General features: G+C 42.5%; 1 protein-coding gene across 3 annotated transcripts in view; it reads left to right on the forward strand.

Annotated features, from left to right (window-relative positions):
- Positions 1-21245, forward strand: part of LOC110490132 (transcription initiation factor TFIID subunit 6) — a 61836-nt gene that overhangs the window by 16380 nt on the left and 24211 nt on the right. For 2 of the 3 annotated variants that reach the window (XM_036944437.1, XM_021563325.2), the window contains exons 2-7: positions 5945-6105; positions 6300-6386; positions 8230-8383; positions 8757-8813; positions 10281-10397; positions 13122-13243. In XM_036944437.1, the coding sequence (XP_036800332.1) occupies positions 5950-6105; positions 6300-6386; positions 8230-8383; positions 8757-8813; positions 10281-10397; positions 13122-13243 (693 nt within the window). In that variant the 5' untranslated portion in view covers positions 5945-5949. Of the gene's footprint in view, positions 1-5944; positions 6106-6299; positions 6387-8229; positions 8384-8756; positions 8814-10280; positions 10398-13121; positions 13244-21245 lie in introns of those variants that run through there. The other variant, XM_021563326.2, reaches the window with a different exon arrangement.

The raw sequence follows: 21245 nt of genomic DNA on the forward strand, positions 1-21245 counted from the left end.
AGACATCACAGCAGCAGGTAGGCATGGCCTATAAAATATGATGGAGAACAGATGAACTAGGTAGACAATTAAAATCATATCTTGTACCCTCTAGTTAACTTTTCAGCTATTATTAGCATGTATTCATGTTTTCGTCATGTCCCAAAAAACCTATCACTGACAGTTGTGAATAAGGCCGTACAAAGTTGATTTACTTTTTTTGAACCATTCATATGATTCATTTAAACGATTATTTTCGCAGAAACTAACTATTCACTTTGCCATTGTATTAGTTGGTATTCGTTCAATCACGTACATTTTTAGGAAAAATATTAAATGTAACCTTTCTTTTGGATTAAGTGGCTTCAAAACTTGTTTTGTAGATGCTTCCACTTTATTTGGCCATCCAATGTAGGGGATATTGCAACTCAATAAATGCTATTCAGCCTGCAAAGTAAACACTTTTTAAGGTAGCTAAGATAAATATGACTAAACCAAAAAATATAAATTTCATGAAGAAAATGTGTGGGCTTGCTTCAGCTGAATAAAAAGATTTGTAGACTATCATAGCCATTTGATCTTTGATATATTGAATGAGAAAATTATTGCAAAAGGCACAAAACATCACATTTTATTGGTCACATACACGTGTTTAGCAGATGTTATTGCGGGTGTTGCGAAATGCTTGAGTTTCTAGCTCCAACAGTGCAGTAATATCAACAATTTTCCCAACAATACACACATCTAAGTAAAGGAATGGAATTAAGAATATATAAATATATAGATGAGTAATGTTAGAGCGGCATAGACTAAGATACAGTAGAATAGGATAGAATACAGAATATACATATGAGATGAGTAAAGCAAAAATATGTAAATATTATTAAAGTGACTAGTGTTCCATTATTAAAGTGGCCAGTGATTTCAAGTCTATGTACACTTCCGGTCCAAAGCTTTAGAACAATCTAGAAGAAAAAGAAACGCACACCTATTTAGGCGAGGTGCTGGCTAGCGGAGTAGAAAACTTGAAAATAAAAGAGAGCCGCACACTCTAGGAGCTCAGATGCAAAAATGTAATTACCAACGTTTCGACAGCCAAGCTGTCTGATTTATACCCTGTTGAAGACAGCTTGGCTGTCGAAACGTTGGTAATTAAATTTATACCCTGTTGAAGACAGCTTGGCTGTCGAAACGTTGGTAATTCAATTTTTGCATCTGAGCTCCTAGAGTGTGCGGCTCTCTTTTATTTTATCTCCAAAGCTTTAGAAGACCTACTTATTCAAGAGTTTTAATTTATTTGGACTATTTTCGACGTTGTAGAATAATAGTGAAGACATCACAACTAGGAAATAACACATATGGAATCATGTAGTAACCATCAAAGTGTTAAACAAATCAAAATATATTTTATATTTGAGATTCTTCAAAGTAGCCACCCTTTGCCTTGATTACAGCTTTGCACCAGCTTCAGCTGGAATGCTTTTCCAACAGTTTTGAAGGAGTTCCCACATATGCTGAGCACTTGTTAGCAGCTATTCCTTCACTCTGCGGTCCGAGTTATCTCAAACCATCTCAATTTGATTGAGGTCGGGTGATTGTGGAAGAAGGTGTTTAGCTGAACTCGAATAGCCGAACCGAACGCTTGTACTTGCATACGTGGCTGGTTTTCCTTTTTAATCCGTGATTGTCTGTAGACCCTGCCCACATACGTCTCGTGTCTGAGCCGTTGAATTGTGACTCCACTTTGTCTCTATACTGACATTTTGCCTGTTTGATTGCCTTACGGAGGGAATAACTACACTGTTTGTATTTGGCCATATTACCAGTCACCTTGCCATGGTTAAATACTGTAGTTTGCACTTTCTGTTTTTCAACAATCCACTGTTTCTGGTTAAGGTAGGTTTTGATAGTCGCAGTGGGTACATCATCTTCTATACACTTCCTGATGAACTCAGTCACCTTATCAGTGTATTCGTCGATGTTATTGTCAGAGGCTACCCGGAACATGTCAAATTTGGTTGTAATGTTTTACGTCAAGGGTGGTCAACCATCTTTTAGGAGAGCTAATAGGTGTGCAGCCTTTTATTCCTGTCCACCTCTAAAGGTGTCAGCATGCTTCAGTTCAGCTGGTGCCTAGCTGAACTCGGCTAGCCGAACCGAACACGTTTACTTGCATACTCCCTTAAACGACCTTAGCTTGAAAAACAAGAAAAAAGCGTCAATAGTACTGTTTGTCCATTTTGAAACGCATAGCCAGTATACATTACCTCAAAATAGTCCGAATGAATCAAAGACAAAATCTGTCATTAATTTTGCCAAGGAGATCTTAGTCGTGGAATTTTACATCTAACTAAGATATTTGGTGCTGTATTTCTCAATAAAAAAATGTGCATGAAAGTGAGTCGTCTCTTGTTGAATGACAACAAAGACTTTATTGAAGAATCCCTACTGTTGACCAATCACCGACGAAAGAACATAGACTTTGACTCCGAATTCAGCTTGCCTCCAGAAAAAATGTTGTGTGCACTCAACGAAGTCCAAAACGAACAAAAGCGTCACATAATGTCATGCTAATATATGCACAAACTCTGCCGAACTGTTTCGGCTGGGAGGCATGCGGATGCCTTAACAAACAACATTTTAGAAATGAGCTGCTCAACCGGACCTTGATAAAACTGTCTCTGATGTGTTTGAGCAGGGCTTGATGAAAAGCCTGCATGCCTAGTAGCTCTCCAGACTGAGGGTTTGCCACATGTGTTTTATACAGGTATTCATTCTACTTTGTGGAATGAAGTGCCTTGCCCAACGACAGGAGATGGGATCAGAGAGCAGCCTCCCAGTGTTGATACCACATTACGCTTACTTTTGTACAGTGCCTTGCGAAACTATTCGGCCCCCTTGAACTTTGCGACCTTTTGCCACATTTCAGGCTTCAAACATAAAGATATAAAACTGTATTTTTTTGTGAAGAATCAACAACAAGTGGGACACAATCATGAAGTGGAACGACATTTATTGGATATTTCAAACTTTTTTAACAAATCAAAAACTGAAAAATTGGGCGTGCAAAATTATTCAGCCCCCTTAAGTTAATACTTTGTAGCGCCACCTTTTGCTGCGATTACAGCTGTAAGTCGCTTGGGGTATGTCTCTATCAGTTTTGCACATCGAGACACTGACATTTTTTCCCATTCCTCCTTGCAAAACTGCTCGAGCTCAGTGAGGTTGGATGGAGAGCATTTGTGAACAGCAGTTTTCAGTTCTTTCCACAGATTCTCGATTGGATTCAGGTCTGGACTTTGACTTGGCCATTCTAACACCTGGATATGTTTATTTTTTAACCATTCCACTGTAGATTTTGCTTTATGTTTTGGATCATTGTCTTGTTGGAAGACAAATCTCCGTCCCAGTCTCAGGTCTTTTGCAGACTCCATCAGGTTTTCTTCCAGAATGGTCCTGTATTTGGCTCCATCCATCTTCCCATCAATTTTAACCATCTTCCCTGTCCCTGCTGAAGAAAAGCAGGCCCAAACCATGATGCTGCCACCACCATGTTTGACAGTGGGGATGGTGTGTTCAGCTGTGTTGCTTTTACGCCAAACATAACGTTTTGCATTGTTGCCAAAAAGTTCAATTTTGGTTTCATCTGACCAGAGCACCTTCTTCCACATGTTTGGTGTGTCTCCCAGGTGGCTTGTGGCAAATTTTAAACAACACTTTTTATGGATATCTTTAAGAAATGGCTTTCTTCTTGCCCCTCTTCCATAAAGGCCAGATTTGTGCAATATACGACTGATTGTTGTCCTATGGACAGAGTCTCCCACCTCAGCTGTAGATCTCTGCAGTTCATCCAGAGTGATCATGGGCCTCTTGGCTGCATCTCTGATCAGTCTTCTCCTTGTATGAGCTGAAAGTTTAGAGGGACGGCCAGGGCTTGGTAGATTTGCAGTGGTCTGATACTCCTTCCATTTCAATATTATCGCTTGCACAGTGCTCCTTGGGATGTTTAAAGCTTGGGAAATCTTATCCAAATCCAGCTTTAAACTTCTTCACAACAGTATCTCGGACCTGCCTGGTGTGTTCCTTGTTCTTCATGATGCTCTCTGCGCTTTTAACGGACCTCTGAGACTATCACAGTGCAGGTGCATTTATACGGAGACTTGATTACACACAGGTGGATTGTATTTATCATCATTAGTCATTTAGGTCAACATTGGATCATTCAGAGATCCTCACTGAACTTCTGGAGAGAGTTTGCTGCACTGAAAGTAAAGGGGCTGAATAATTTTGCACGCCCAATTTTTCAGTTTTTGGTTTGTTAAAAAAGTTTGAAATATCCAATAAATGTCGTTCCACTTCATGATTGTGTCCCACTTGTTGATTCTACACCAAAAAATACAGTTTTATATCTTAGCCTGAAATATCTTAGCCTATCTATAGCCTGAAATGTGGCAAAAGGTCGCAAAGTTCAAAGGGGCCAAATACTTTCGCAAGGCACTGTATATAGAAACACAACCAATTGTTGGTCATATAAATTTGGTTAAAAGTTATGGGAAAATCATGAAATTCCATCTGTCAAAATGTGTATGAACCCTGTTACTAGCATTTGCGCCTAAATATTTTTTTGTGTGACCTGACCTGGAATTTTAATTTAGGAGCACCAGTGAACCTAGAAAAAAAAAGCTTTAGTACCTCAAAATGTTTCATTGGGCTCCTAAATGTCTTTGTGTGCATCTACATTTTTCAACTTAGGCACACACACATTCTCATTGTTAAAAAAAAGAAGTAAACTCTAAGGTGACGTTGCGTTCTAGTGCATCCTTCGCCCTTAAGGTCATGAATGTCCTACAGGTAACATCATGCATCCTTCGCCCTTAAGGTCATGAATGTCCTACAGGTAACATCATGCATCCTTCGCCCTTAAGGTCATGATTGTCCTACAGGTAACATCATGCATCCTTCGCCCTTAAGGTCATGAATGTCCTACAGGTAACATCATGCATCCTTCGCCCTTAAGGTCATGATTGTCCTACAGGTAACATCATGCATCCTTCGCCCTTAAGGTCATGAATGTCCTACAGGTAACATCATGCATCCTTCGCCCTTAAGGTCATGATTGTCCTACAGGTAACATCATGCATCCTTCGACCCTTAAGGTCATGATTGTCCTACAGGTAACATCATGCATCCTTCGCCATTAAGGTCATGAATGTCCTACAGGTCTCTAGCTTTTGAGCTTTTTCCCTTTTTGCAGCCTCTGTTTGCTTCTGAGGAGCAGCGGCTGTTCTATGTCCGGTACGAGCGTTACACATGTACATTGAGCATTTCTAAGCAGCGTCTCTCCCACTGGATTGTGGAGGCTATTTCTCTGGCATATGACAGCAGAAGGCAGGAATGACCTAACGGTGTACACGACGCGTACACTGTACTTACGGCTGGAGAGGGAGAGGGTCATTAGGCAGTGTGTAGATTGTGCAATACCTGGGTACCGCACATTTTCCTGTTGGGTTGTAACTCTGGGTAAACTGCTGTGGACCATTTCATTTGCCGTCGTCATTTGCCATTTGTCGACTTGGGCGTGATTTTGTATCCCCATAGCTGTTTTGAACCGAGTTGATCGACTAAAAGGGAACGTACAGATGACTATAACTACTGTTTACTGAAGGAGGGAAACAACGTACAACACCTGTTCGGCCCGCACCGCCCAGTTCTGGACTCGGTGAAGCTCAGTACAGAATTGAAGGAATTAATCCGGGCTTCGGGTTATCACCTGTGGAAGGCGGCCTTATCAGGCGTGATTCTAATGTTCTTCAGTAGAGTGCGCAATCATGCAAACTCCCCATAACTGTGTTTTACCTCATTTCCTTTCTTCAGGAAACAGTAGTTATAGTCATAAGTAACTGTACATTTTCTTTCAGCTTGACATCCCTCCTTATTGACCTCTGCGCTATCTCTTATCCAACAGCCACCATGGCTGAGGAGCGGAGGCCGAAGCAGTGCACTGTGGTTCTGCCCACGGAGTCAATGAAGGCCATGGCAGAGTCCATAGGAGTGGGGCAGCTACAGGAGGAGAGCTGTGCCGCCCTGAGCGAGGAGGTCAGCTACAGAATAAAGGACATCGCCCAGGTAAGAACAGGGCCGTGTTCCGTAGGGCACACCGTAGCAAAATGATTTGCAGCAGAGAATGATAAATCTTATTGGACGACTCACTCTGACATGTCGCACCTCAGTTCATATCAATACCAATGATCACCGGGTAATTGTGTTATGAAATGTCATCCTTCGCTCATATTTTCTGTTTCCCCCCCTTTGTCTTCCAGGACGCGTTGAAGTTTATGCACCATGGAAAGAGATGTAAACTGACGACCAGCGACATAGATCATGCTCTTAAACTGAAGAATGTAGAGGTGAGGGGGACTATACTACGCCATCATGGAGAAATGGTTCTTTCTATGGAGAACTTTTCGCAGGACCTCAATGAAATATAGTATATAGGCTATTGAAAGGAACATTTCAGGTTTCATTTGCATAAGCAGACTTGTGAATTTAATGATATCAATCAATTGGTGGTATACTGTGCCTTTGGAAAACATTCAGACCCCCTTGACTTTTCCCAAATTTTGTTACGTTACAGCCTTATTCTAAAATGGATTTAAAAAATTCTCAGCAATCTACACACAATACCACATAATGCGAAAAGTTTTTTTAAAAGTTTTTGCAAAAAACAATAACAGATCACGTATTTACATAAGTATTCAGACACTTTGCTATGAGACACGTAATTGAGGTCAGGTGCATCTTGTTTCCATTGATCATCCTTGAGATCTTTCTACAACTTGATTGGAGTCCACCTGTGGTAAATTCAATTGTTTGACATGATTTGGAAAGGCACACATCTGTCTATATAAGGTTCCACAGTTGACAGTGCATGTCAAAGCAAAAATCAGGCCATGAGGTCGAAGGAATTGTCTGTAGAGCTCCGAGAGAGGATTGTGTCGAAGCACAGATCTGGGGAAGGGTACCAAAAAAGGTCTTCAGCATTGAAGGTCCCCAAGAACACAGTGGCCTCCATCAATCTTAAATGGAAAAAGTTTGGAACCACCAAGACTCTTCCTAGAGCTGGCTGCCCGGCCAAACTGAGCAATCGGAGGAGAAGGGCCTTGGTCAGGGATTGTCACTCTGACAGAGCTCTAGAGTTCCTCTGTGGAGATGGGACAATCTTCTAGAAGGACAACTATCTCTGCAGAACTCCACCAATCAGGCCTTTATGGTAGAGTGGCCAGATGGAAGCCACTCCTGAGTAAAAGGCACATGACAGCCCTCTTGGAGTTTGCCAAAAGGCACCTAAAGACCATGAGAAACAAGATTATTTAGTCTGATGAAACCAAGATTGAACTCTTTGGCCTGAATGCCAAGTGTCACGTCTGGGAGAAACCCGGCACCATCCCTACGGTGAAGCATGGTGGTGGCAGCATCATGCCGTGGAAATGTTTTTCAGGGACTGGGAGACTAGTCAGGATCAAGGCAAAGATGAACGGAGCAAAGTACAGAGAGATCCTTGATGAAAACCTGCTCCAGAGCACTCAGGAACTCCGACTGGGGCGAAGGTTCAGCTTCCAACAGGACAACAACCTTAAGCACACAGCCAAGACAACGCAGGAGTGGCTTCGGGACAAGTCTCTGAATGTACTTGAGTGGCCCAGCCAGAGCCCGGACTTGAACCCGATCGAATATCTCTGGAGAGACCTGAAAAAAGCTGTGCAGTGACGCTCCCCATCCAACCTGACAGAGCTTGATAGGATCTGCAGAGAAGAATGGATGAAAATCTTCAAATACGTGTGTGCCAAGCTTGTAGTATCATACCCAAGAAGACTCAAGGCTGTAATTGCTGCCAAAGGTGCTTGAACAAAGTACTGAGTAAAGAGTTTGAATACTTACGTAAATGTGATATTTCATATATATCTTACATTAATAAAAACCTGTTTTTGCTTTGTTTTTATGGGGTATTGTGTGTAGATTGAGGGAGTAAAAACAATTACATCAATTTTAGAATACATTTTTAACCTAACAAAATGTGGGAAAAGTCACGGGGTCTGAATACTTTCCGAAGGCACTGTAGATATTGATGGAAGTCACTACACTAGTACATGCACCATTTCAGTTTGTCTGTATCTATCCAGCCATCACAATATTAGTCATCCCAGTGCTTGGGTTCATAGCGGCCTCCTCTCTGTCCTCTCTCCTCCACAGCCTCTCTATGGCTTCCAGTCGCAGGAATTCATCCCGTTCCGCTTCGCCAGTGGAGGAGGGAGAGAGCTTCACTTCTACGAGGAGAAGGAGGTAGACCTCAGTGACATCATCAACACACCCCTCCCTAGAGTCCCCCTTGACGTTTCGCTCAAAGGTATTATTATAGTTTGGTTATTTTTTTTTTTTTGGGGGGGGGGGCGTGTTGTGTTGATTGGAGTTGTATTGATTCCTCCTCAAGTCCTCTGCACCCTAACCTGTGTGTGTTTAGAGGGGCGAGGGGTGCTCTGGGCTCAGTAGGTGGAGGAGGTGGTGCTCATGGCGTCCTCGCTAAGCCGAGTTGTGTTTACAAAAACACAACTAATAGATATATCTCTCTCTCTATCTTAAACTATTTCAAAGGTAAAGGTGTTGATTGCATTGAGTAAGTAGATTCACATGTATTGTGTTATCTACACGTCCTATGACAGTTTTTTATTTAGTTGATTATACAAGCTCTTGTACCTCCTCTCTTGTTTTCTGTTCCTCAGCTCACTGGTTCAGTATTGAAGGTGTCCAGCCTGCGATACCAGAGAACCCACCCCCAGGTGAGACGTCTGTCTGTGTTTGTCTATGTCCGTCTTTCTCTATCATCTACTTGAGAAAAGCAGCATAATTCTTAAAACAACCACATTTGCAGTATGTGTATGTTTACACTGTGTATACAGTGCCTTTGGAAAGTATTCAGACCCCTTGACTTTTTCCACTTTTTGTTAAATTACAGCCTTATTCTAAAATGGATTAAATAATAGATCAAAAAAATCCTCGGCAATCTACACACAATACTCCATAATGAAAAGTGAAAAGTTTTTTTTTTTTTTGCAAATGTATTACCAATAAAAAACAGAAATACCCTATTTACATAAGTATTCAGACCCATTTGAAATTGAGCTCAGGTGCATCCTGTTTTCATTGATCATCCTTGAGATGTTTCTACAACTTGGAGTCCACCTGTGGTACATTCAATTGATTGGACATGATTTGGAAAGGGACACACCCTTCTATATAAGGTCCCACCGTTGACAGTGCATGTCAGAGCAAAAACCAAGCCATGAGGTCGAAGGAATTGTCCGGAATTCTCCGGATTATGTCGAAGCACAGATCTGGGGAAGGATACCAAAAAATGTCTTCAGCATTGAAGGTCCCCAAGAACACAGTGGTCTCCATCATTCTTAAATGGACAAAGTTTGGAACCACAAAGACTCTTCCTAAGCTGGACGCCTGGCCAAATAATGGGAATAATGGGAAAAAAATCCCAAATACTGGTGTGCCAAGCTTGTAGCGTCATACCCAAGAAGACTCAAGGCTGTAATCGCTGCCAAAGGAGCCTGAACAAAGGCCTGAGTAAAAAGTCTGAATAGTTTGTCATTATGGGGTATTGTGTTTAGATTGAGGGAACAAAACCATTTAATCCATTTTAGAATAAGGCTGTAATGTAACAAAATATGGAAAAAGTGAAGGGGTCTGAATACTTTCTGAATGCACTGTATGCACCAGCAGCATACCACCCTGCATACCACTGCTGGCTTGCTTCTGAAGCTGAGCATGGTTGGTCCTGGTCAGTCCCCGGATGGGAGACCAGATGCTGCTGGTGGTGTTGGAGGGCCAGTAGGAGGCACTCTTTCCTCTGGTCTAAAAAAAAAATATATATATATATATCCCAATGCCCCGGGGCAGTGATTGGGGACACTGCTCTGTGTAGGTTGCCGTCTTTCGGATGGGACGTTAAACGGGTGTCCTGACTCTGAGGTCATTAAAGATCCCATGGCACTTATCGTTAGAGTAGGGGTGTTAACCCTGGTGTCCTGGCTAAATTCCCAATCTGGCCCTCAAACTATCACGGTCACCTAATAATCCCCAGTTTACAATTGGCTCATTCATCCCCCTCCTCTCCCCTATAACTATTCCCCAGGTCGTTGCTGTAAATGAGAGCATGTTCTCAGTCAACTTACCTGATAAAATAACGGATAAATAAAAAATACCATCACCCTTCTGTCCCCTTCTCTTTCCCTCAGCCCCCAAAGAGCAGCAGAAGACTGAATCTACTGAGCCACTCAAAGCCGTCAAGCCTGGTCAGGAGGAGGAGGGCGCCATCCAGAAGGGCCAGGGAGCTACATCTGCAGAGGCTAAAGGTCAGTGTATTCTCTGTTTGTAATGTCTACTGTCTGTCTGTACTGTCTGTGTGTCGGTACTATATGCCATCTTAAAATTGTACGTGCACAAGTAGAGTTGGATTATTTGCTCTAAAATGTTAAATAGATATTTATAAAATGTTATGTATGGGACAAAACAAACCACATCAATGACATTCAAGATATTCTTCAGTATTAAACCCATTCTTCAAGTGGCAATCAGCATTTTAAACAATAACAAAGTGTGCTCCCCTTATGGTTAGGTGATGTGAACCTTTGTCCTATCGTGATTATGTACTCATAAAGCATTGTGATATATACGATGGTATGGCACCCTATTGGCCAACCTCAAACATAAAAATAATAATACAAAAACACAGTTGGGCTGAAACCACCGTTAGGCTATAGTACGAAATTGTATGCTACATCTGGAATAATCATGATGAAAGATGATGTTGTTGAAAGCTTGCCTGAGGCTAAGTACAGACAAATCTTTTCTAATATTCCTTTCTGGTGGGTGGCTTCATTATAGAATGTGTGTGTGTGTTGCGCAACTGATGAGGAACGGGCTGTCTTACTGTAAGTGAATTAAGTTATAAATCATGGACTGGATAGAAGCAAATTCTACCGTTTTCAGAACTGCATAATAATTGCTTTGACTCATCCTACTCTCTTAATAGGCTGTTTCTTCGGTCTCTCATAAAGCTGTGTTTGAGAATAGCCTAAAGACTTCGACTTTCATTCTCGTTCTTTTTGAAAGCGGCAACTTTAGGGCAACTGTATTAGAATATTTGGGAAATAGGCTACTATTCACAACTTGAATTTGTCTTAAAGCTTGTATGATAGACCTAGTAGGAGGATAGGTTATTGGCCATTTGGTTTTCAACCTCAAATGGAGGGATTTGTCCACCTCTCACGGATCATTTATTTTTTTATAAGCTTAAACCAGATTGTTCTGTACGCCATTGATATTATTTGTTCTCCCTCATTATTAGTCCCCTGGCTACCGTACGTTTTTAGGCTATTCAAAAACTTTTTGAGATGGACTCCAGCCACCCTAGTCATAGACTGCACAGCAAGCGGTACTGGAGCGCCAAGTCTAGGTCCAAAAGACTTCTTAACAGCTTCTACCCCCAAGCCGTAAGACTCCTGAACATCTAATCAAATGGCTACCCAGACTATTTGCATTGCCCCCCCCCCCTTTCTTTTATGCTGCTGCTACTCTCTGTTTATTATCTATGCATAGTCACTAACTCTACCTACATGTACATATTACCTCTACTAACCGGTGCCCCCACACATTGACTCTGTACCAGTACCCCCTGTATTTCGCATCGCTATTGTTATTTTACTGCTTTTCTTTAATTATTTGTTACTGTTATTATTTACTTAACCAACAATGTAGTTAAGAAAAATTTGGCGCATGTGACAAATAAAATTTGATTTGATATGGATGCATGACCATCTAAGATATCAACATTTTAACCATGTTTTGAGGCTATTATATAGTGTTTTGTTTTTTTTATTTACTTTGGCGTAAAACAAGCTTATATGTTGGGTTGTTACAGGCTTTGGTTTTTCCATTCGTTTTGAGATTGGACTTTAGCTTTAGCACATAGGGTGCACCGATAGTCAGTATGTGTTACATCTGTGCTGGTTGCCATCTCGTTAGTGGGAAGGTGTTTCACCTGTGCTGGCCCAGGTGCTATTTAAGAGTGGCTGGCCAAGTGCTCCAGTGGTTTTAATAGATGCAGAGGGTTAACACCTTTAGTTGGCTCGCCCTATTTTGATTTCCAGACCAACAATCCTTTAACCGATTTCCCTGATTTCATTTTGTTCGACCTTTTTGGTTTGCTTCCTGGTGTAGGTTTTTATTTTGTTTGCCTCTTCCTGGGCAAATTTAATGTGCGCTCAAGGTGGGTGTCTTTTAAATTGCTAGTCAACTTTCAGTGGACACTATTGTGAATTTTTCAGTACATATGTGGCAATTATTTATTTCAGAAGGAGACAGAAAAACTAGTGCACTCTATATGTGCTCTAGGTCATTGGACACCATTAGACATGCACCTGTCTGGGGTGTAGACACGACTGGTTATTCCTGTAACTGTGTTATGGCCTACTATGTACTGTTGCTATGGTTACACATCTCGGGTCTTTTCCAGAACAAGGGTGTCCCTTTCAGAGGAGTTAGCAGGATGACATGTATGGTTATTCCCGTAGAGTGCCAAGTTCTATGGTCCTACATGCATGAACCTGGCTTAAGGCGAGTGCAGGTCTATTTCTGTGGCTCTATGGGTTCCATGCCCTAATATGAAGGCAATATGATAACGGTGGCTAAATGCCAGAGGGGATGAGCCGTTAAGAGGAGTTACTATGAGTGTGACGTAAGGAGGACAAATGTATAATTAGTCTGTGCCAAGACTGGAAGGCACTTGTATTCATGAACCAGCTCGGCTTTCGTTATGAAGTAATAAAAAGTCTGTTTGAACTCACAGGCTCCGGTATTTGTGAAATATGATTGACCGAATATTTCCACGACAACACTGCCATGCATTTATAAGTTATATTCTTCAAGAATAAATAGGTACATATCATTCATTTATAAGCCCAACAATTGATGTAGCAGCTGCAGATAGCCCCATTAAGGAAAAGCAATTCCTATTTAATAAACATTTGTTTGCATCTCTCTCTCTTTCCCTGTGTTTTTCTGCCCCCCATTCCCAGGAAAGAAGGATGGTCTGATGAGGATGAAGCCCCGCAGTACTCACGAGCTCTCAGTGGAACAGCAGCTCTACTACAAGGAGATCACGGAGGCCTGCGTCGGGTCCTGTGAGGCCAAGAGAGCTGTGAGTCAACTGTTTATCAAGTGTGCATTTGTGTGTGTGTATGTGCGCATGCATGTAAGAAAGAGTTGTGTGGTTGTGTCTCCTCCAAAATGATTGGCACACTTGAAAAGATGAGCAAAAGACTGTGAAAAACAATACAAAACAGTGGGGCAAAAAAGTATTTAGTCAGCCACCAATTGTGCAAGTTCTCCCACTTAAAAAGACGAGAGAGGCCTGTAATTTTCATCATAGGTACACTTCAACTATGACAGACAAAATGAGAAAATAAAATCCAGAAAATCACATTGTAGGATTTTTTATGAATTCATTTGCAAATTATGGTGGAAAATAAGTATTTGGTCAATAACAAAAGTTTATCTCAATACTTTGTTATATACCCTTTGTTGACAATGACAGAGGTCAAACGCTTTCTGTAAGTCTTCACAAGGTCTTCACACACTGTTGCTGGTATTTTGGCCCATTCCTCCATGCAGATCTCCTCTAGAGCAGTGATGTTTTGAGGCTGTTGCTGGGCAACAGGGACTTTCAACTCCCTCCAAAGATTTTCTATGGGGTTGAGATCTGGAGACTGGCTAGGCCACTCCAGGACCTTGAAATGCTTCTTACGAAGCCACTCCTTCGTTGCCCTTTGCAAGTTTTCCTTACTTACAAAGCATGTCAAATTTTTATCATAGGTACACTTCAACTGTGAGAGACGGAATCTAAAACAAAATTCCAGAAAATCACATTGTATGATTTTTAACTAATTAATTTGCATTTTATTGCATGACATAAGTATTTGATACATCAGAAAAACAGAACTTCATATTTGGTATAGAAACCTTTGTTTGCAATTACAGAGATCATACGTTAAATCAGCCGATTAACCGGTATCGGCTTTTTTGGTCCTACAATCATCGGTATCGGCGTTGAAAAATCATAATTGGTCGACCTCTAATTCCTACCACTGCTGTGTCGTCTGCAAACTTGATGATTGAGTTGGAGGCGTGCATGGCCACACAGTCATGGGTGAACAGGGAGTAGTGTTGAGGATCAGCGGGGTGGAGATGTTGTTACCTACCCTCACCACCTGGGGGCTACAAAGGAAGGAAGTCCAGGACCCAGTTGCACAGAGCGGAGTCGAGATCCAGAGCTTGATGACGAGTTTGGAGGGTACTATGATGTTAAATGCTGAGCTGTAGTCGATGAACAGCATTCTCACGCTGAGGTCTGTCCAACGCTGGTCCGACCAAGCTGACTCCACACTCCAAGACTGCTTCCATCACGTGGACTGGGACATGTTTCGTATTGCGTCAGATAACAATATTGACCAATACGCTGATTCGGTGTGCGCGTTCATTAGAACGTGCGTTGAAGATGTCATTCCCATAGCAACGATTAAAACATTCCCTAACCAGAAACCGTGGGTTGATGGCAGCATTCGCGTGAAACTGAAAGCGCGAACCACTGCTTTTAATCAGGGCAAGGTGACTGGTAACATGACCGAATACAAACAGTGCAGCTATTCCCTCCGCAAGGCTATCAAACAAGCTAAGGGTCAGTACAGAGACAAAGTAGAATCTCAATTCAACGGCTCAGACACAAGAGGCATGTGGCAGGGTCTACAGTCAATCACGGACTACAAGAAGAAATCCAGCCCAGTCACGGACCAGGATGTCCTGCTCCCAGGCAGACTAAATAACTTTTTTGCCCGCTTTGAGGACAATACAGTGCCACTGACACGGCCTTCAACGAAAACATGCGGACTCTCCTTCACTGCAGCCGAGGTGAGTAAGACATTTAAACGTGTTAACCCTCGCAAGGCTGCAGGCCCAGACGGCATCCCCAGCCGCCCCCTCAGAGCATGTGCAGACCAGCTGGCCGGTGTGTTTACGGACATATTCAATCAATCCCTATACCAGTCTGCTGTTCCCACATGCTTCAAGAGAGCCACCATTGTTCCTGTTCCCAAGAAAGCTAAGGTAACTGAGCTAAATGACTACCGCCCCGTAGCACTCACTTCCGTCATCATGAAGTGCTTTGAGAGACTAGTCAAGGACCATATCACCTCCACCCTACCCGACACCCTAGACCCACTCCAATTTGCTTACCACAGGTCCACAGGCAATGCAATCTCAACCACACTGCACACTGCCCTAACCCATCTGGACAAGAGGAATACCTATGTGAGAATGCTGTTCATCGACTACAGCTCGGCATTCAACACCATAGTACCCTCCAAGCTCGTCATCAAGCTCGAGACCCTGGGTCTCGACCCGCCCTGTGCAACTGGGTACTGGACTTCCTGACGGGCCGCCCCCAGGTGGTGAGGGTAGGCAACAACATCTCCACCCCGCTGATCCTCAACACTGGGGCCCCACAAGGGTGCATTCTGAGCCCTCTCCTGTACTCCCTGTTCACCCACGACTGCGTGGCCACGCACGCCTCCAACTCAATCATCAAGTTTGCGGACGACACAACAGTGGTAGGCTTGATTACCAACAACGACGAGACAGCCTACAGGGAGGAGGTGAGGCCCCTAGGAGTGTGGTGTCAGGAAAATAACCTCACACTCAACGTCAACAAAACTAAGGAGATGATTGTGGACTTCAGGAAACAGCAGAGGGAACACCCCCCTATCCACATCGATGGAACAGTAGTGGAGAGGGTAGCAAGTTTTAAGTTCCTCGGCATACACATCACAGACAAACTGAATTGGTCCACTCACACAGACAGCATCGTGAAGAAGGCGCAGCAGCGCCTCTTCAACCTCAGGAGGCTGAAGAAATTCGGTTTGTCACCAAAAGCACTCACAAACTTCTACAGATGCACAATCGAGAGCATCCTGGCGGGCTGTATCACCGCCTGGTACGGCAACTGCTCCGCCCACAACTGTAAGGCCCTCCAGAGGGTAGTGAGGTCTGCACAACGCATCACCGGGGGCAAACTACCTGCCCTCCAGGACACCTACACCACCCGATGTTACAGGAAGGCCATAAAGATCATCAAGGACATCAACCACCCGAGCCACTGCCTGTTCACCCCACTATCATCCAGAAGGCGAGGTCAGTACAGGTGCATCAAAGCTGGGATCGAGACTGAAAAACAGCTTCTATCTCAAGGCCATCAGACTGTTAAACAGCCACCACTAACATTGAGTGGCTGCTGCCAACACACTGACACTGACACTGACTCAACTCCAGCCACTTTAATAATGGGAATTGATGGGAAATGATGTAAATAAATCACTAGCCACTTTAAACAATGCTACCTTATATAATGTTACTTACCCTACATTATTCATCTCATATGCATACGTATATACTGTACTCTATCATCGACTGCATCCTTATGTATTACATGTATCACTAGCCATTTTAACTATGCCACTTTGTTTACATACTCACCTCATGTATATACTGATACTCGATACCATCTACTGTATCCTGCCTATGCTGCTCTGTACCATCACTCATTCATATATCCTTATGTACATATTCTTTATCCCCTTACACTGTGTATAAGACAGTAGTTTTGGTATTGTTAGTTAGATTACTTGTTGGTTATTACTGCATTGTCGGAACTAGATTCCGTCTGGGCCGGCAGCCTTGTGAGGGTTAATCACGTTTAAATGTTTTACTCACGTTCGCTGCAGTGAAGGAGAGCTCGCAGGTTTTGGTAGTGGGCCGTGTCGGTGGCACTGTATCTTCCTCAAAGCGAGCAAAGAAGTTGTTTAGTTTGTCTGGGAGAACGACATTGTGGTCCGTGACAGTGCTGGTTTTCTTTTTGTGGTCCGTGATTGACTGTAGACCCTGCCACATACCTCTCGTGTCTGAGCCGTTGAATTACAACTCCACTTTGTCTCTAAACTGACGCTTAGTTTGTTTGATTGCCTTGCGGAGGAAATAGCTACACTGTTTGTATTCAGTCATGTTTCCGGTCGCCTTGCCCTGATTAAAATCACTGGTTCGCGCTTTCAGTTTTGCACGAATGCTGCCATCAATCCACGGTTTCTGGTTGGGGAAGGTTTTAATAGTCGCTGTGGGTCCAACATCACCGATGCACTTGCTAATAAACTCGCTCACCGAATCAGCGTATTCATCAATGTTATTGTCCGACGCTATGCGGAACATATCCCAGTCCACGTGATTGAAGCAATCTTGAAGCGTGGAATCCGATTGGTCGGACCAGCATTGAACAGACCTGAGTACGGGCGTTTCCTGTTTTAGTTTCTATCTATAGGCTGGGAGCAACAAAATGGAGACATAACATTTTCCAAAAGGAGGGCGGGGGAGGGCTTTGTATGCGTCGCAGAAGTTAGAATAACAATGATCCAGGGTTTTGCCAGCCCGTGTCGCGCATTCTATATGCTGATACAATTTAGGGAGCCTTGTTTTCAGATTAGCCTTGTTAAAATCCCCATCTACAATAAATGCAGCCTCAGGATATGTGGTTTCCAGTTTACATAGAGTCCAATGAAGTACTTTCAGGGCCGTCGATGTGTCTGCTTGGGGGGGATATACACAACTGTGATTATAATCAAAGAGAATTCTCTTGGTAGATAATGCGATCGGCATTTGATTGTAAGGAATTCTAGGTCAGGTGAATAAAGGGACTTGAGTTCCTGTAAGTTGTTATGATCACACCACGTCTCGTTAATCATAAGGCATACACCCCCGCCCTTCTTCTTACGAGAGAGATGCGTGAAGAAACCAGGTGGCTGTACCGACTCTGATAATGCATCCCGAGTGAGCCATGTTTCCGTGAAACAAAGAACGTTACAGTGTTGTCATTTCACTTGTCAGTTTGTCCACTTTAATGGTGAAATATGCATTGAAATGATTGGCTAAATCCAAAGGTTTTGTTATAAATGACCCATTAACTTCAATGGAGATTAATTTGGTTTTCTGCCCATAATATCATTTAAGGTGCTCCAAAGTATTTTCCCATTGTTTTTATAATTTGTTTTGTTTTGGTCATATAATTACTTTAGTCTCAGTTTCAAAATGTACAGGATTTCAACCAATCAGCTGAGTGAGCAGCCTGACTTTTTTTTTGTTGCATAAATTCTATTTTTCATAAAAATTTTAAATGCATAATTGAACCAGGTGGCTCTAACAGTTCTCAGTTAGTTCCTTAACAGGTGCGTGTTTTTTAAAAATTGTCAAGAATAATTTTACAAAATTTTCAAGTGCTGCATCTGGATTCTCCTCCTTATACACATCAGACCAACATACGGTGCATTCGGAAAGTATTCAGACTCCTTCACTTTTTCCACATTTTGTTACGTTACAGCCTTATTCTAAAATGGATTGAATTAAAACATGTCATCAATCTACAGACAATACCCCATAATGACAAAATGAAAACAGGTTTTTAGAAATATTTGCAAATGTTATAAAAAATTCAAAACAGAAATACTTTATTTACATAAGTATTCAGACCCTTTCGCTATGAGACCGGAAACTGAGCTCCGCTGTGCCCTGTTTCCGTTGATCGTCCTTGAGATGTTTCTACAACTTGGTTGGAGACCACCTTGGCAAAATGTAATTGATTGGATACGATTTGGAAAGGCACACACCTATCTATTGTTATGTTCTAATTCCCAGATTAAAAACTCTACAGACATTATGAAAGCATAACCAAGTTTATTCTTCCCAGAGGATCAATACAGCTGCATTAGACAAAAACATTTTCACACAAGAACTGATATTTAACCCTTCCTCATAGGCTGAGTCTCCTCCTACACATCTGTACAGACATTGTATCTTTACTACTAGTGATATGGGACATAAACTTTTATTTCTCCCTTAAGGTGACCTGACCTGACATCAACCCACCTCCATCACTAATTCATGGCCCTCTCCCCTTATCAATGCCTGCCACATGTAATCGCTTCCCTAAACTCAACACATTCCAATCTTGGTTGCACACACTATATACCTTCCTCCTTTAACACTTCACTTCTGGTGTAGACCCTCTAAACCTCAGCACTCCATCAGTGACATGAGTAAGTATATTTCATATTCTCAGAACCCAACACTATATAAGGTCCCACAGTTAACAGTGCATGTCAGAGCAAAAACCAAGCCATGAGATGGAAGGAATTGTCTGTAGAGCTCAGAGACAGGATTGTGTCTCAGCACAGATCTAGGGAAGGCTCCCAAAATTGAAGGTCCCCAAGAGCAAAGTGTCTTCCATGATTCTTAAATGGAAGAAGTTTTGAACCACCAAGACTCCTCCTAGAGCTGGCCGCAGGCCAAACTGAGGAATCAGGGGAGAAGGTCCTTGGTCTGGGATGTGACCAAGAATCTGATGGTCACTCTGACAGAGCTCTAGAGATCCTCTGTGGAGATGGGAGAACATTTCAGAAGGACAACCATCTTTGCAGCACTCCACCAATCAGGCCTTTTATAGTAGAGTAGCCAGACGGAAGCCACTCCTCTGCAAAAGGCACATGACAGCCTGCTTGGAGATTGCCAAAAGGCACCTAAAGACTCAGACATGAGAAAGTAGATTCTCTGGTCTGATGAAAGGATTATTGAACTCTTTGGCATGGAGGAAATCTGGCACCATCCCTAAGGTGGATATGTTTTTCAGCGGCAGGGACTGGGAGACTAGTCAGGATCGAGGCAAAGATGAATGGAGCAAAGTGCAGAGGGATCCTTAATGAAAACCGGCTCCAGAGTACTCAGGAACTCAGACTGGGGCGAAGGTTCACCTTCCAACAGGACAATGACCCTAAGCACACAGCCATAACAATGCAGGAGTAAAGGGTGTGCCAAGCTTGTAGCGTCATACCCAATGAAGACTTGAGGCTGTAATCGCTGTCAAAGGTGCTTCAACAAAGTACTGAGTAAAGGGTCTGAATACTTATGTAAATGTGATATATCCTTCTTTTTTTTTTAAATACATTTGCTAAATGTTCTAAAAACCACGTTTTTCCTTGTAATTATGGGGTATTGTGTATAGGTTGTTGAGGGGGAAAAAACAAGCAATTGAATCCATTTTAGATTAAAGATGTAACGTATCAAAATGTGGGAAAAGTGAAGAGGTCTGAATACTTTCCGAATTTACTGTGCATTTTTTAAATCTTCAACGGAAGAGTCCTGGCCTCCATCATTCTTAAATGGAAGAGGTTTGGAACCACCAAGACTCTTCCTAGAACTGGCTGCCCGGCCAGACTGAGCAGGGTGGTGACCAAGAACCCAATGGTCACTCTGACAGAGCTCTTTTTTTTAAGATGTAAAAAATGCACAGGGCTTTTGGAAGGTATACAGACCCATTCACTTTTTTTTATCCTTGTATTCCTACTGCTGTATCATCAAAGGTGCTTTCAAAGAGAGTCTCAGAAATTGCTAATATATCCTACGATTTAGCAAATTACTAATCTCATGAATTTTGTTTCTGAGGCTACATATATGAGCTAACTTTAACCGTTTCCTGGGTAGCTTATATAAAACTGAACTCATAATGATAATAGGTTGTATTTAAAAAATATATTTCTGATTATAACAGAGGAATTAGTGGATTTTTGAGCAGGGTGCGCTATTATTTGTGCCACTTCTACCGAGGCGGCAGGTAGCCTAGTGGTTAGAGCATTGGGCCAGTAACCGAATCCCTGAGCAAACAAGGTAAAGATCTGTTGTTCTGCCCCTGAACAAGGCAGTTAACCCACTGCTCCCCGGTAGGCCTTGTAAATAAGAATTTGTTCTTACCTGACTTGCCTAGTTAAATAAAGATTAAAGGTTTTGTTGATGGTGGTGAAAAACGCTGCCTCAGGCCCCATTCCAGAATCTCCCATATGTGATTGAGACACACACACACGCACCCTTTATGCTCCTTTGAGACCACTCTTTCAAAGTCACTGCGTTCTCTTCTAGCCATGGTAGCCTAAATAATGGCCAACTGGGCATTTGTATGTCCCTGAGCATGATAGGATGTTCATTTCTTAACCACACCTGTGTGGAATCACCTACTTTTAATATACACTGAGTGTACAAAACTTTAGGGACATTCCATG

The sequence above is a fragment of the Oncorhynchus mykiss genome, chromosome 15, assembly GCF_013265735.2.
Source record: "Oncorhynchus mykiss isolate Arlee chromosome 15, USDA_OmykA_1.1, whole genome shotgun sequence".
In the NCBI taxonomy this organism is placed as follows: Eukaryota; Metazoa; Chordata; class Actinopteri; order Salmoniformes; family Salmonidae; genus Oncorhynchus; species Oncorhynchus mykiss.